Source organism: Ischnura elegans, chromosome 10 (assembly GCF_921293095.1).
Source record: "Ischnura elegans chromosome 10, ioIscEleg1.1, whole genome shotgun sequence".
Taxonomy (NCBI): Eukaryota; Metazoa; Arthropoda; class Insecta; order Odonata; family Coenagrionidae; genus Ischnura; species Ischnura elegans.
In genome coordinates this window covers 93,962,266-93,974,841 of record NC_060255.1, presented here as the reverse complement: position 1 = coordinate 93,974,841, position 12,576 = coordinate 93,962,266, and the positions used below count along the sequence as shown (strand labels likewise).

The 12,576-nt window shown below is 40.9% G+C and overlaps 1 protein-coding gene across 2 annotated transcripts in view; it reads left to right on the top strand.

Moving 5' to 3' along the window:
• LOC124166888 (elongation factor-like GTPase 1) overlaps window positions 1-12,576 on the top strand; it is a 65,614-nt gene that overhangs the window by 9,522 nt on the left and 43,516 nt on the right. For both annotated transcript variants that reach the window (XM_046544601.1, XM_046544600.1), the window contains exons 7-11: window positions 73-208; window positions 299-486; window positions 2,585-2,732; window positions 8,458-8,636; window positions 10,775-10,925. In XM_046544601.1, the coding sequence (XP_046400557.1) occupies window positions 73-208; window positions 299-486; window positions 2,585-2,732; window positions 8,458-8,636; window positions 10,775-10,925 (802 nt within the window). The remainder of the gene's footprint in view (window positions 1-72; window positions 209-298; window positions 487-2,584; window positions 2,733-8,457; window positions 8,637-10,774; window positions 10,926-12,576) is intronic.

Here is a 12,576-nt window from a genome sequence, read left to right as displayed (position 1 = left end):
TGTCTTATCCTACATTCTAGTCAATGCAATATTGTTGTTGAAATACTGTTTACTCTAATTTTTTTTTGATAGGATAAGGAAAAAATACCGAAAATTGCTGAAAGTTTGGGAATAAAATTATCACCTAGAGATTTACGTCATACAGACTGCAAAGTTCAGCTTCAGGCATTGTTCAGCCAATGGCTGCCTCTTGCAAATGCCATTTTGGGTGAGTTAGACATCAGGTGTTGTTTTACATGATTTCTGTACCAAAAAAAAGAGTTTTGTGGCTTTAATTGTAATATTAATTTTATTCTAGACATGGTGTGTGAAAAATTACCATCACCCTTGGATCTTTCCGACGAGAAGGTGGATAAATTATTTTGTGTACCATCAACTTCATTGGATAACCTTCCAGACGAAATAAAACGCCTCAAGAGTGCCTTCAAGGAATGTTCAATTAGCGATGAAGCTCCTGTTACAGTTTTCATCTCCAAGATGTTTCCTGTAAGTTGGCTGAGTCGAAAATCGCGTAATCGTTTCTAAAATGTCAAGTTGGCATTTCTGGAAACCCTATCTTTGTGCATCTGAATTCTGAATACATATAAGTACATACATCAATTATGCATATAAGTAGTACCACTTCGTTTAAAGTAAACCGGGACTAGCCGCGGTGATAACTTTTACGGGAGTCACCCACAATGCACAATCGTGCGAAAGATCCAAAGAGAAAAAATCATTCGCCTTGACCGGGATTCGATCCCGGATCCCCCGATTTCCGGTCGAGTGCTTTAGCCAGTTAAGCTACCGAGGCGTCATTCTTCCCTGTGGATATTTTCGGACACTACCGGACAAGATGTAACTGGACTGTTGACCATACGATTGTGCATTGCGGGTGACTCCCGTAAGAGTTATCACCGCGGCTAGTCCCGGTATACTTTAAACTAGTCAAGAGCGACCACCTCTTTGTGTTCTATGTCCAGGCCTGCTCTCCGGCTGTGGTGCTGTGCGCACGATTTGGACTGCTTGTGGCATCATATGCTCAGCAGTCCAGTTACATCTTGTCCGGTAGTGTGCGAAAATATCCACAGGGAAGAATGACGCCTCGGTAGCTTAACTGGCAAAAGCACTCGACCGGAAATCGGGGTATCCGGGTTTGAATCCCGGTCAAGGCGAAGGATTTTTTCTCTGTGGATCTTTCGTACGATAGTACCACTTTGACTTATGTAAACCTGTAAATTCTTTTTGCTGTTAGTTGTTCTGTTTTTGGTATCACCCAAGTAGACATTTTCATTCTCTATATTCTTCTAAGGCAAACATTTTATCAAAATAGAACTCAATATCTTATATCACTTGCATTTGTTTTGCCACTTCTCGTGTGTCCATTTTTTTGGGTCTTATTAGTTACCTTCTTGCTTTCTCAGTCTATGCCATGCATGGGTAAATAGCTAAAGGTATGCTTTCATTTTCCCACCTAAGTTAGCAACTCAGAAGTGTGGAGAACAAACTTTTAATTTTTTAGCCTCTTTTATTCCTAACTGGTGTAATAAATATTAAAGAATCAAAATACACAACCTTGGTAACTTTTCACTGGAAAATTATTTATTGGTACGACGGGTTTCGATGCTGAGGCATCATTCTCAAGTACACTGTTGATAGCATCGACAAGAAATTTGAGTTTGGGACATGTCCTTAATGGCATCGTCTTCCTGAGAAACTCACTTCTCATTACCACTGCACTTAACCTTTACAATTTACCCCTCTCCAAACCGACCCTTTCCCCCGGCCGAGGTACCTTACCTGCCTCTCCTAGGGTGGGCTTAGTCACGCTTCCCAACCATTCCCTCACCAACCCTCCCACTCCTCCCCAAATTTCCCCCCCTGTATAACCCTTCTCCCTCCCTCCCTTGCAACGCACACACGTCGCAAGAAATGAATTGACGAGAAATAGGGGGTTAGGAGTGAAAAATTACAAAACAATAGGGTTGATTTCCAACAGTATAAATACATTTAATATGCAAAGTAAGCTATAGATACACAATACTTATAATACTAAGTTGCCTGAGGTTAATTGTAGTCTTGGAGTTGGGAAAATGCCGGGCACCAGGAGTTCCTTCCTTGTTCGAGGTCTAGAGCAGAGAGACTGAGCCAGCCGGCTTACAGCAGAGCCGCCGCGCTCGAGGCAGGCGTGAGAGGGGAGGTGAAGGCAGAAGAGGGGAAACAGGTTCCACTCTGACGTTTCACCTTACAATTGGAGAGGTGGTGGCGGAGAGTAATAGAAGATCACACATGGCATAAAGAGGCTGGCTCCGTTGATAAATTCACTATAAATTGCGGAGGACTTCACTAGACGCCAGAATTTGGGTATTTATTGGGTTGTCGATATTATAAACAGTGTACTTGAGTATGACGCCTCAGCGTCGAAACACATATTACCAATAAATAATTTTCCAGTGAAAAGTTACCAAGGTTGTGTATTTTCATTTCAACATGGATTTTCACAAAGTAAAAGCTTAATCAATTGAATTCATTAAAGAATCAAATTTGATGAATCCAGTCTCTATTTGCAACACTTTCATATTAATTTACTCATCATTGCCTTCAGGTGGATAGAAAAAATTTGCCCATCAATAAGCAGAGACCTTTAACCGCTGAAGAAATTGCTCAAAGAAGAGAGATGGCGAAGCAGCGTCATGCGGAAAAACTTTTAAATCTCTCCTCGAAAGCTCCAGATGAATCAAGCTCATCAGCAGGTAATTGTTTGTTTAGCTGTACTACACCACGGTGAATCTAAATATAAATAGTTGGGTGGTGGGAATTTTCTTAATGAATTATTACACACAGCAGACTCCCGATTATCCGGCTGCGGTTTATCCGGGATGTGGATTTTCCGTGCATGATTTTTAATCTTGCTCAATTTTTTCCGTGATCTTTATAAGAAAAATAAAATCGGACGCAAAATCATCGGAATTACTGCATTAATGCTAGGATACACCGGGCTTATTATTTCCGTTAGAATCCCCAACGTAAAACGGAAGTGATCGCACGCTAGCCCATTCACGGGAGCACTGTGTTCCTGTTTTCGATGCCTCGCAGTGCGTGACCAAGCTCCACTATAAAGATCGCGAACTGGCGAAGAAAGCTCTCATTGAGTCCAGGATGCACTCTAAAATAACAGAATATGTACCTGCATGAATAATAATCAGGGTTCCCACTCAACCGTGAATAAGCCGTGAATTTCATCTGCCGTGAAAAAACCTGGAAATAGGCGTGAATTTCGTAATAAAACCTTAAAAATCTCTCAAACTTGATTGTAGAACTACGATAGATGGAATTAAAGAAAAATCGATATTTCGATCATGTTTCAAGGCCGAGTCACATGCAGATACTGTCCATGCATTTACCTGCACTCGTGTATTCGAAAGCACAACTATTGAAAATATTATCTTATTATTATCTTATTGGTCCGTGTGCCATGACAGTACATTGACCTTAGGCATGCAATTGGAAGACGTTAACCCTGGCAAAAAATCAGGCACTTCTCCACCTCCCTGCCACCCTGCTCTCTCCATTTTCCCACTCACACCCTTTAGCCGGATATGAATTTTGCTAACGATAGGTGACGTCATAAGAGATGGCAGTTTCATTGCTGCGTTTTCATTCAAGGCATCTGTTGTGTTTGTTAAATTTGTAGTTAATGTGCGGCCGATGATTGTTACGTGATCAATATTTCTGCCTAAAATACCTTATCTGAAAACAGTGAATTTGATGACATTTAGACCGTGAAAACCGGGAAAAAACTTTGAATTTTATTATGTAGTTAGAGTGGGAACCCTGATAATATATTGTTTGTTTTCGGTAAATTATGAACATTGCAAGACATTTAAGTGAAAGTTTGGGTTATCTGTGTTTTCCAATTATTCGTGCCGTCTCTCCCCATCACTAGCCCAGATAATCGGTGGTGTACGGTAAATCCTTTTATAGCAGAGGAGCATGGTAGCCTGTTAGGTTGAGTGGTTGGCTGCTGTTCGAAGGGTGTGTATGAAAAAGGCATTGTTGTTATCTCGTTAGAGAAAATATTGAATATTCTCAGCCATATTTATCATGTGAGTGTAAGAAAAATAACTAGTTAGGCAAAATTAATGCATCGTCTTTAGAGTTATGACAAAATAATAATTACGGAACTACAAGCCCACTTGGTCAAGAAAATTCATACCTAGGCTTCATACGTCACTGCTGTGAAGTGAGTCATGCTATTTAGGTATATTCTGGGTAAAAGTACCTAATAGACTTTGTGTTGAAGAGTATGTTAGCACCATAGATTTCTCTGGAGAGGGTGTAGGTTCATAAAAGAGAAGCTAGCTGTTTACTGATACCATAGTGATGTTGTGCATAAGTGTCATTTTAACTATATTTATTTATTTGTGGAAGGCTACTTGGGAATTACATGCTGTCAGGTTCTCCAACTCCATCTCAGCCAACATTTCGATGTCCATCCATCATCAGCAGTGGCGCAGGAAGATAAAACCCCCCTCCCCCAGAGCTCAGAGAAATTTTTTAAGTTTAATCCGTTTTACTTAATTGAATTAATATTACTAATAGAATAGTATAAGGATGAATGAAATATCCCTCAGAAAGCTGTAAAACTCACCATTTTGAATCATTTATTTTAAAATTCCGCAATTTATTAATCTCGCACCTACCGCTTATCCTGGTTGGTATACTATACCCCCACACACCCCGGTATTATAGTTTGTTCACTTTATGTCTGCGGGTGAACTTTCGTGAGAGCCCGGACGCTGTTGGATGGTTTCGCTGATAGGGGAGAGGTAGCACCGAGAGAGAGAGGAGGAGCGAATATATCGTTGCCAAATGTACATAGCCGCCCTAATTTGTCACTGAAAACGTGAGAGTCAAAGGTGGCCACAGGTATTTTGGCCCCGGCGCCAAGACAATATAACTACTCATTTGGAAGGCATTGGGGATAATCCTTTCTCAGAAGCCCATGACATTGTCAGCTACCGCGCTGAATGAGGCACCGTTGGTGGAAGGTGTACTTAGTCACTTACAAGAAGAATGCGTGAGGCTTGGCAACACTGCTCCACGAGCAGATTCGCGATGTTCACTCGGCGGAGGTCGGGGAGGGACTCACTGAGGCCACGCCTACTGTTTGCTGATTGGCAGAGACCAAGTCGAGAAACTTTCCCTCCCCTCATCTCCACTTGCTTTGGCCACACCAGCTCACCAGCAAAGATAAAATGAACAGAGTATAGTTGCACCTAAAACACCCCCCAGCCTTAATTCCTAGCTGCGCCCCTGATCATCAGGGCATGTCGAATCTTGGAAATCATTATCTTCAAATACAGATGACGGCAGTATCAACTGGGGCAGGAGATACATGATTGGTGGAGGAATTCCCACCTTTTTTCCCGTTCCTCACGAATGCTCCTCATCACTGGTTTCCATGAGGTTCTCAATGTGTAGCCAGTGTCATGGTTCATGGTGGCGTTCAGTCGAATTTCAATGGCCTCCCTTGCCAGTCTCTCCCAAAATTTGTCTAATTGATAAAGGACCTTGGTCTTCTCCCAACAAATGGCGTAGTAGGAGGAAATGCTGTGGTAGGACATGGCCTATTTTTCTACATTTTATTTCGATATGGCCGACATGTTAGACTCGGCAAGCCTTAAAAATTGGCTGCGGCCGTGGCCTTGGTGATGTGATTTGTAGCATATCTGACCAGCAATCGAGAGACCCAGTTCGAATCCCAGCTGAGCCATACGATTTTTGTCATTGGAAATTTCACCCTTGGTCTAACAAACTTTATACCCAAGTACCTCACTGAATGCGAAGTTGCTTTGTAGTGCTTTGGTGATTCCTATTACCCACGAAGGGGACCAGAATAGAATAGAATAGGTACTTTATTTGCCAAAGGATCCGAAAACAATGAGTAGGTACATCGATTGAGATACCATATTTCTCCGAATATAGTCCCCCTCTGAATAACTAATAGTCCCCCCCCCCCCTAATTTTGAGGCTTCAGTTTCTGGAGAAGTTTAAAAAATGTGTTTGAATATAGTCCCCCCCTTTACTTTTACCATGAGCATTTGCGGAAAAAAAGGGGGGACTATATTCAGACATATACGGTATATGGCACGTCAATATAAAATGGTTGAACCATCACCAGTAATATGGTAATGTCTGCAATGGGTTAGATGTATCAAAAATTTGAAATATACATGAAATAATAGTAAATAGTAAAATCAAATACAGTGGGAATGATCGTTAATAAAAAAGACTAAACATTTACAAGTTCTCATCACATAGAAATTCGTTAAATGAGTAGTATAATTTAGAGTGGAGAAATACCTTCAATTTATCCTTGAAAACCATGTCTGTAGTTAACTGTTTCATTTGTGAGGGAAGTTTGTTGTTGAGCTGAAGCGCCATATTTTTAGGCCCAATAGCAGATTTCCTAGTGTGTACAAACGGTTGGTGCAGATCATTGTTTTTTCTGGTGGAGTACTCGTGAACGTCTGAGTTGAGGTAATAATTATTATGTTGTTTTTGGTGTGAAGTATGGTTAACAGTATATACACACAGGGTAAAGGTAAAATTTTTAGCTTCTTGAACAGGGGTCGGCATGGGCTGTTGTAATTGGCATTAGATATGATACGGACCATATCATTATTACTTGACTTCATGGACAATTTAGCCATGGGCTATGACTCAATTGTGAAACTTAGGCCACCACTGTACACACAAAATAGTAAGTACATACATATTGTCTCAGACTTGATGTATTCCATATGCTTGGTCATAGGTTGAATTGCTCCAGATTATTCCAGAGCAACAATCCCTTTTCAACAAAATACGCAAAGAAAGTCTGGTGGGTGTAGAATCTAAATGTAAAAATATTTTTTATTGCTTGTTAAAGGCAGTAATTATCCACTACTTGGATGAAATATATCATTGTTGCATAACTTCTGGATGCTTCCGCAGCCTCGGATTACAGAAAAATTGATGATTTAATGAATATGAACGCTTACAAGAAAAGGAAGTTAAATGATGAAGAATGATCGCAGGCTTTCCTAGTATGTAGAATCGTGGAAGGTTACTCGGGAATTCCGCCAGGTTAGGTTCTCCAACTCCATCTCGGCCGACGTTTCGATGCACAAGTTGTCCATCGTCATCAGGGCGTGTCGAATCTTGGAAATCATCCTCTTTATATACGAATGACGGCGGTATCTTCCTCAAAGACAAATCTCAGAGTGGGTTTACCGAACAAGTTGTTGACGTCTCAAGTGCACAATGTGACACATGAGATGGAGGTTGTAAAGATGGAAAACCCTACTTTTTTGCTATTTCACAATTTTACTCAAAAGGAGACAATGCCAAAGTGATGTTCGAGATGTGGATGGGGATGTTATTTTCTGAAACTTTATAGGTAAGGTAGAAAAATAGTCACGGCTTTCTTCCACATAGGCCAGGGTTCGAGAGATATTCGCATGTAGAGATTTCGCGCAGCATAACTTCCCTTGAGTAATCGCTCCCTCATAAGGCCGTATCACACTAGCGACTGCGACTGCCGCTGCAACCACGATTGCGGCTGCGACTGCACCCCATCACACATTGCGGCCGACGCCACGATTGCGAATGCGTACGTATGAACGTGACTGACAGTTATATATTGGCTGACGCTCTACTTCGTACATTAAATGGATATGTTGCGCTGAGGAGAATTTTGCTCATGCTTTTACTTGATGCTGGGCTTCCATTTTCAGTTTAAGTATCCGAAATTATCACAACGTTATTCACCGGCTTCCCCCACTACTTCCAACCGAAACTAATATGCCTGCTGCAAGCACGCGAGATTCAAATGGAGCTCTCTGATTGCCTGCGAATGCGACTCAGAAGAATAGCCGGTCGGCTATTCTTCCCAGTTGCAGCGTCGACTGCCTCGCTCTGATTGGTCGACAGGCCAGTCGTAGTCGCAGCCGCAGTGCTGGCCGCAGTTGCTTGTGTGATACGGCCTTTAGACCGCGCCGCCACGGGTGCAGTGAAGAGGGAGCGATTACCTACTCAAGGGGAAGTCCTGCTGTGCAAAATCATAAATGTGAATATCTCTCGGACGCGGGCCTATGTGGAAGAAAGCCGTGACTATTTTTATACCCTACCTATATAGTTTCAGAAAATAACATCGGTATCCAGATCCCGAACATCGCTTTGGCGATGTCTCCTCCTCAGTTTCTTTTTATGTTACTATGCTTCGGAAAACATCAGTTGCCGAATAGCGGCTACGGAGGATTTTCTCTCAATCAGTGACTTAGTGGCTTACCCAGGTCCCTCTGATCAGAAGTCAATCATCTACTCGCCAAGCCATCATGCTCACAAAATGCTCGTGCCCATACCAATGATGGTTATAGTGGAAAATTGTAAGTATGAGGATCTAACTAATTTTGCTATTTTTGGTCACAACAGGAAATGCTTCACCCATGGTTGTGTCAGAAGGTCAAGAGGACATCAAACAGGAACCTGAAGTTACGGTGGATGATGATGCTTTCATTGCATTTGCTCGGGTTTTCAGTGGAACTCTGAAGCAGGGACAGCAGTTATATGTGTTGGGACCCAAGCATGACCCATGCAAAGCCTTAACTAAGGTGAGGATGGATGTGATACTTGTATATAACACTGGAGCATTGGAATTTTTTGAAATGACTAAACTAGATTGCAAGAGATAAATGCATGTTTGGAATGTCAGAGATTGCTTGTAGTTGGGGTTGGGGTAGGGGGCTTTGGGGACCTCACTATGTCACCCATGAAATTCCTTTTGATGACTACTTGTGATACATCTACTGAGGTCATTACTAGCCCAGAGGCATCTATCCTCTCGCATTCCATTTTTTGATGTTTGTCACATTTTATGATGTTTGTGAAGAACCAATGATGAATTTAACTTTCAGCTTTATGCAAATAAAATATATTTCTGATTTAATGAAATGAGTAGTTTACCGATGCATGTGAATTGACAACTGAATATCAGCGTAGGTAGCCCACATACCAACACGGCTCTGTGCTCTGCGGAAGCAAATTTCTGGCTATGTGCGTGTGCTAGATGTTAGGCCCTTTCAATCCATCTAGGAAACTGGATAGTGGACTGGTCTATGCATTAGTCTGGAAAGCCGAAGTTAATATGCACTATATGATCTTGTTTTTTCTCGGCGAATATTTATAAGTTAATATACACTATTCGTGATCTATTTTTTCCCATAGAAGTTAACGTGAATTTCACTACTGTTCACATGGTAGGATTGAATATATCACAATAGGGTAGTTTCCTTCATCAAAGAAAACGAAAGCCATTGATTGTGATTCGTCACCCATCATTAGTGTATTCATAATATACAAATTATTTGGTTTTAGAAATCCCACTTTAGAGGAATGGCAATGGTCAATTGTAACCGCATTTGAAAAAGGCCAGATAGGCGCCCATGCGATGTCACTCCACGTGACGTCACAGGGACCTAGTTTCTATATGAGTAGATAGGAGTTTTACATCATCTGAGATTACCAATGAATGCATGAGGCACAGAGCTCAGGGAAACATGTCTTAATAATCACCTATTAAAACTGGCTAAGGTTGGAAAGTTTCCTTCGTTTGATAGGGTATTAATAATCCTTATTTAAGCAAAGCGCTACCTGCTTGCAGGATAGTCTGCTACCTGCTAGCAGCCTGCATCGCAGCGGTGCTCATATTCTCGCCCTAAGGTCACCTCAAATGGCATCAGCGGGAACCAGAATGACGTCAAACGGGCTTTCCCCATCATTCATACTTAGCCGTCGCGTTTTTGTGCGCTTGGAAATTTTCACTTTTCATTAAATCGCGAAAAATAGTTATCGTCATTTAAAAATCTGAAAGCGTAGAATGCGTACTCCAGGAGTAATAATCTTTCGATTTAGGCAATAAAATAACAATAGGAAACCACCCTATTACAGTGAAGTGCTACTTATGTATCTAGTGCTTCGTGAATGGGGTTCTCCACTTGTAGTGGTTTCTTGGAAGATCATATTCCCTTGTGTTACCATCCAGGCTGGACCACATCTGGCACCATGCAGTAGCGCAGCGAGGGGGTATTTTGGGGGATAAAACCCCCCCCAGAGCTCAGAGAAATTTTTAAGTTTAATTCATTTTACTTATTTGGATCAGTATTACTTATAGAATAGTGTTAGGATTTATCAAATATCCCTTATAAAGCCGTAAAACTTGCCATTTTGAACCATTATACTTAAAAATTTTCTGGAGGAGGGCCCCCGCAACTCCTGCTTACCCTGGTGGGTATGCAATACCCCCACACCCTCAAGTATTAGTTACACTAAAACCCCCCCTAGCCTCAATTCCTAGCAGCGCCCCCGGCACCATGAACCTTGGTAAATTGTCTTTGGAATTGAGGACATGATTAGTGTACCGGTGTGTGCAGTGGCCGGGAAAGTCAAAGATCCTGGGAATTTTTTTACCCTTGGCAATTAATGTGGATTCCATTCATATTATTTGCTGGAAAAATGCTGTTTTACTAAACACCAAAATTCTTTGCACATGGTAGAAATCTAGCTTCACTAGCACTGACATTTTCATCATTGGAGAAAATTCACTGCCACTCTTTTCAAAACAGAATTATGACCACATCCATGGAAAATTAAAAAAAAAATAGCCCAAATGACCTGGGCTGTTGTTCTAGTGTTAATCTATGTAGTTTTTTCTTGTGGTGGTGATTTATAAAAATATAAATTCTATTTGCAGTTCAGGGACGGGAAGGAGATTGACCCGTCCTTGACCCTGAAGGACTTGAAGTCTGGACAGCATATTTCCGTCGCCACTGTCAGCGATGTGTTCCTATTGATGGGCAGGGAACTTGAGGTGCTGGAGGAGGCTCCTGCCGGGAATATCATTGGTAGGTACCAGTTTACGTTCTTTCAATTCACTGTATCACCAGGGGTTGCACTTGAATGATAATTCTGAGGTTAACTCATGCATTGACCAATCAGATGTGTGTTTTTTCATGCTTATCCAATTAAAAAAATATGTACTTAAAATTGGTAATGCATATGTACTTCCATAAATGGAAATTTTATTTTAGATATTTCAATATTTATAACCTATTAACCTATTATTGTAAAATTATTTGGTTTCACCTGCTGAAATTTCTTTTAGAAGAATGTGTGTTGCAGTGTATGCGAATGAAAATGTGCTGTGATTTGCCCATGGTGTAAAAGATGTAGCAGAGACAGAGAGACCTGAAGAAAATTCTAGTTATCATGAAAAAGACAATGACTAGATTAAAACTAAAAACAATGAAAGAAAACAAAAGGTTTTTGGCCTGCAATAGAAGAGAATTTTTTCAGCCGCAGTCTGCTGGTACACAGCTCTCAAGCAGTGCAGTTTCTCTCTGGTTCAAGGATAAACTGCTGTGAATGTATTTAATGAAAGCCAAATGGTCCAAATGGTCAACTGTTAGTATTCTTTAAGTGGATGAAGAGTGTTTTTAAGTCGAAAAAGTTGTTGCTGAGTTTTTCCAAGTGTTCATCATACTGCTGGAATATTAGTTGCACAACGAGCCTTTGCTTTGTGTGCTGCAAAATGACCCTGAATACAGCATTTATCAGATGTGATGAGTATCTAGAAAATTTTTTTTGGAAGTTGTCTGGAAAGCTCTTTGAGCCATGGGGGATATTGCTGGAATTGTGACTAGTAAGCAAAGATGGCGGTATACTTAGTGTCAAAGCTTGCAAAGGCAAAGTTTGTATAGTGAAGTACCATAGATAAATCTTCATCAGAAGATATATTCTTTGATGATGAGTATTGTCTGTTCAGTGAGTAACTGAGTGACCAAAGATGGACGAAGCAAGGAGGAACTAGTGAGTATAATAGCCAAAGAGAAGAGGGCATCCCTCATAAGGAGTCGTCTTCTTACAGCTGAAAATGTGAGCGTTGAAGTTGAGAAGCCATTAATTAGGAATTAGATTTCGAGCACACATCTTTATTGTGGGGATGCATGGACTATGGCAGTAGGGGAGAAATGAGGGTATTGGTAGCTTTTGAAATTGGTGTTATGGAAGAATGATGAAATGGTGAAATGGATGGATTTCGTGAGTAATTAGTGGCGACTTGCCCGTGAGGACTCTCGGACGCCGCCCCTCCCAAAGATTTGAAAAAGGAAAAACAATTAAATACCCATTCAATTGTAATTATACATGTATGAAACAAAGTGTTTTTGCAATTGCATGCATCAAAAATGTAGGAACAACACACACAAATAGCTATAAATCTATACATTATAAACGAATGGAGTTCATGTGATGTTATTCAATTTTTATACTCTCTGATAATCATTACAGTCAGTAACTGTTACTTGGGACAGATTTTATGCTCTAACATAAATGAAAATTCAGCAGACTCCCGATTATCCGGCTGCGGTTTATCCAGGTTGCGGATTATCCATGCATGATTTTCACTCTAGCTCAATTTTTTCCGCGATCTTTATAAAAAAAATAAAATGGGACGCAAAATCATCGGAATTACTGCATTAATGCCAGGATACACCG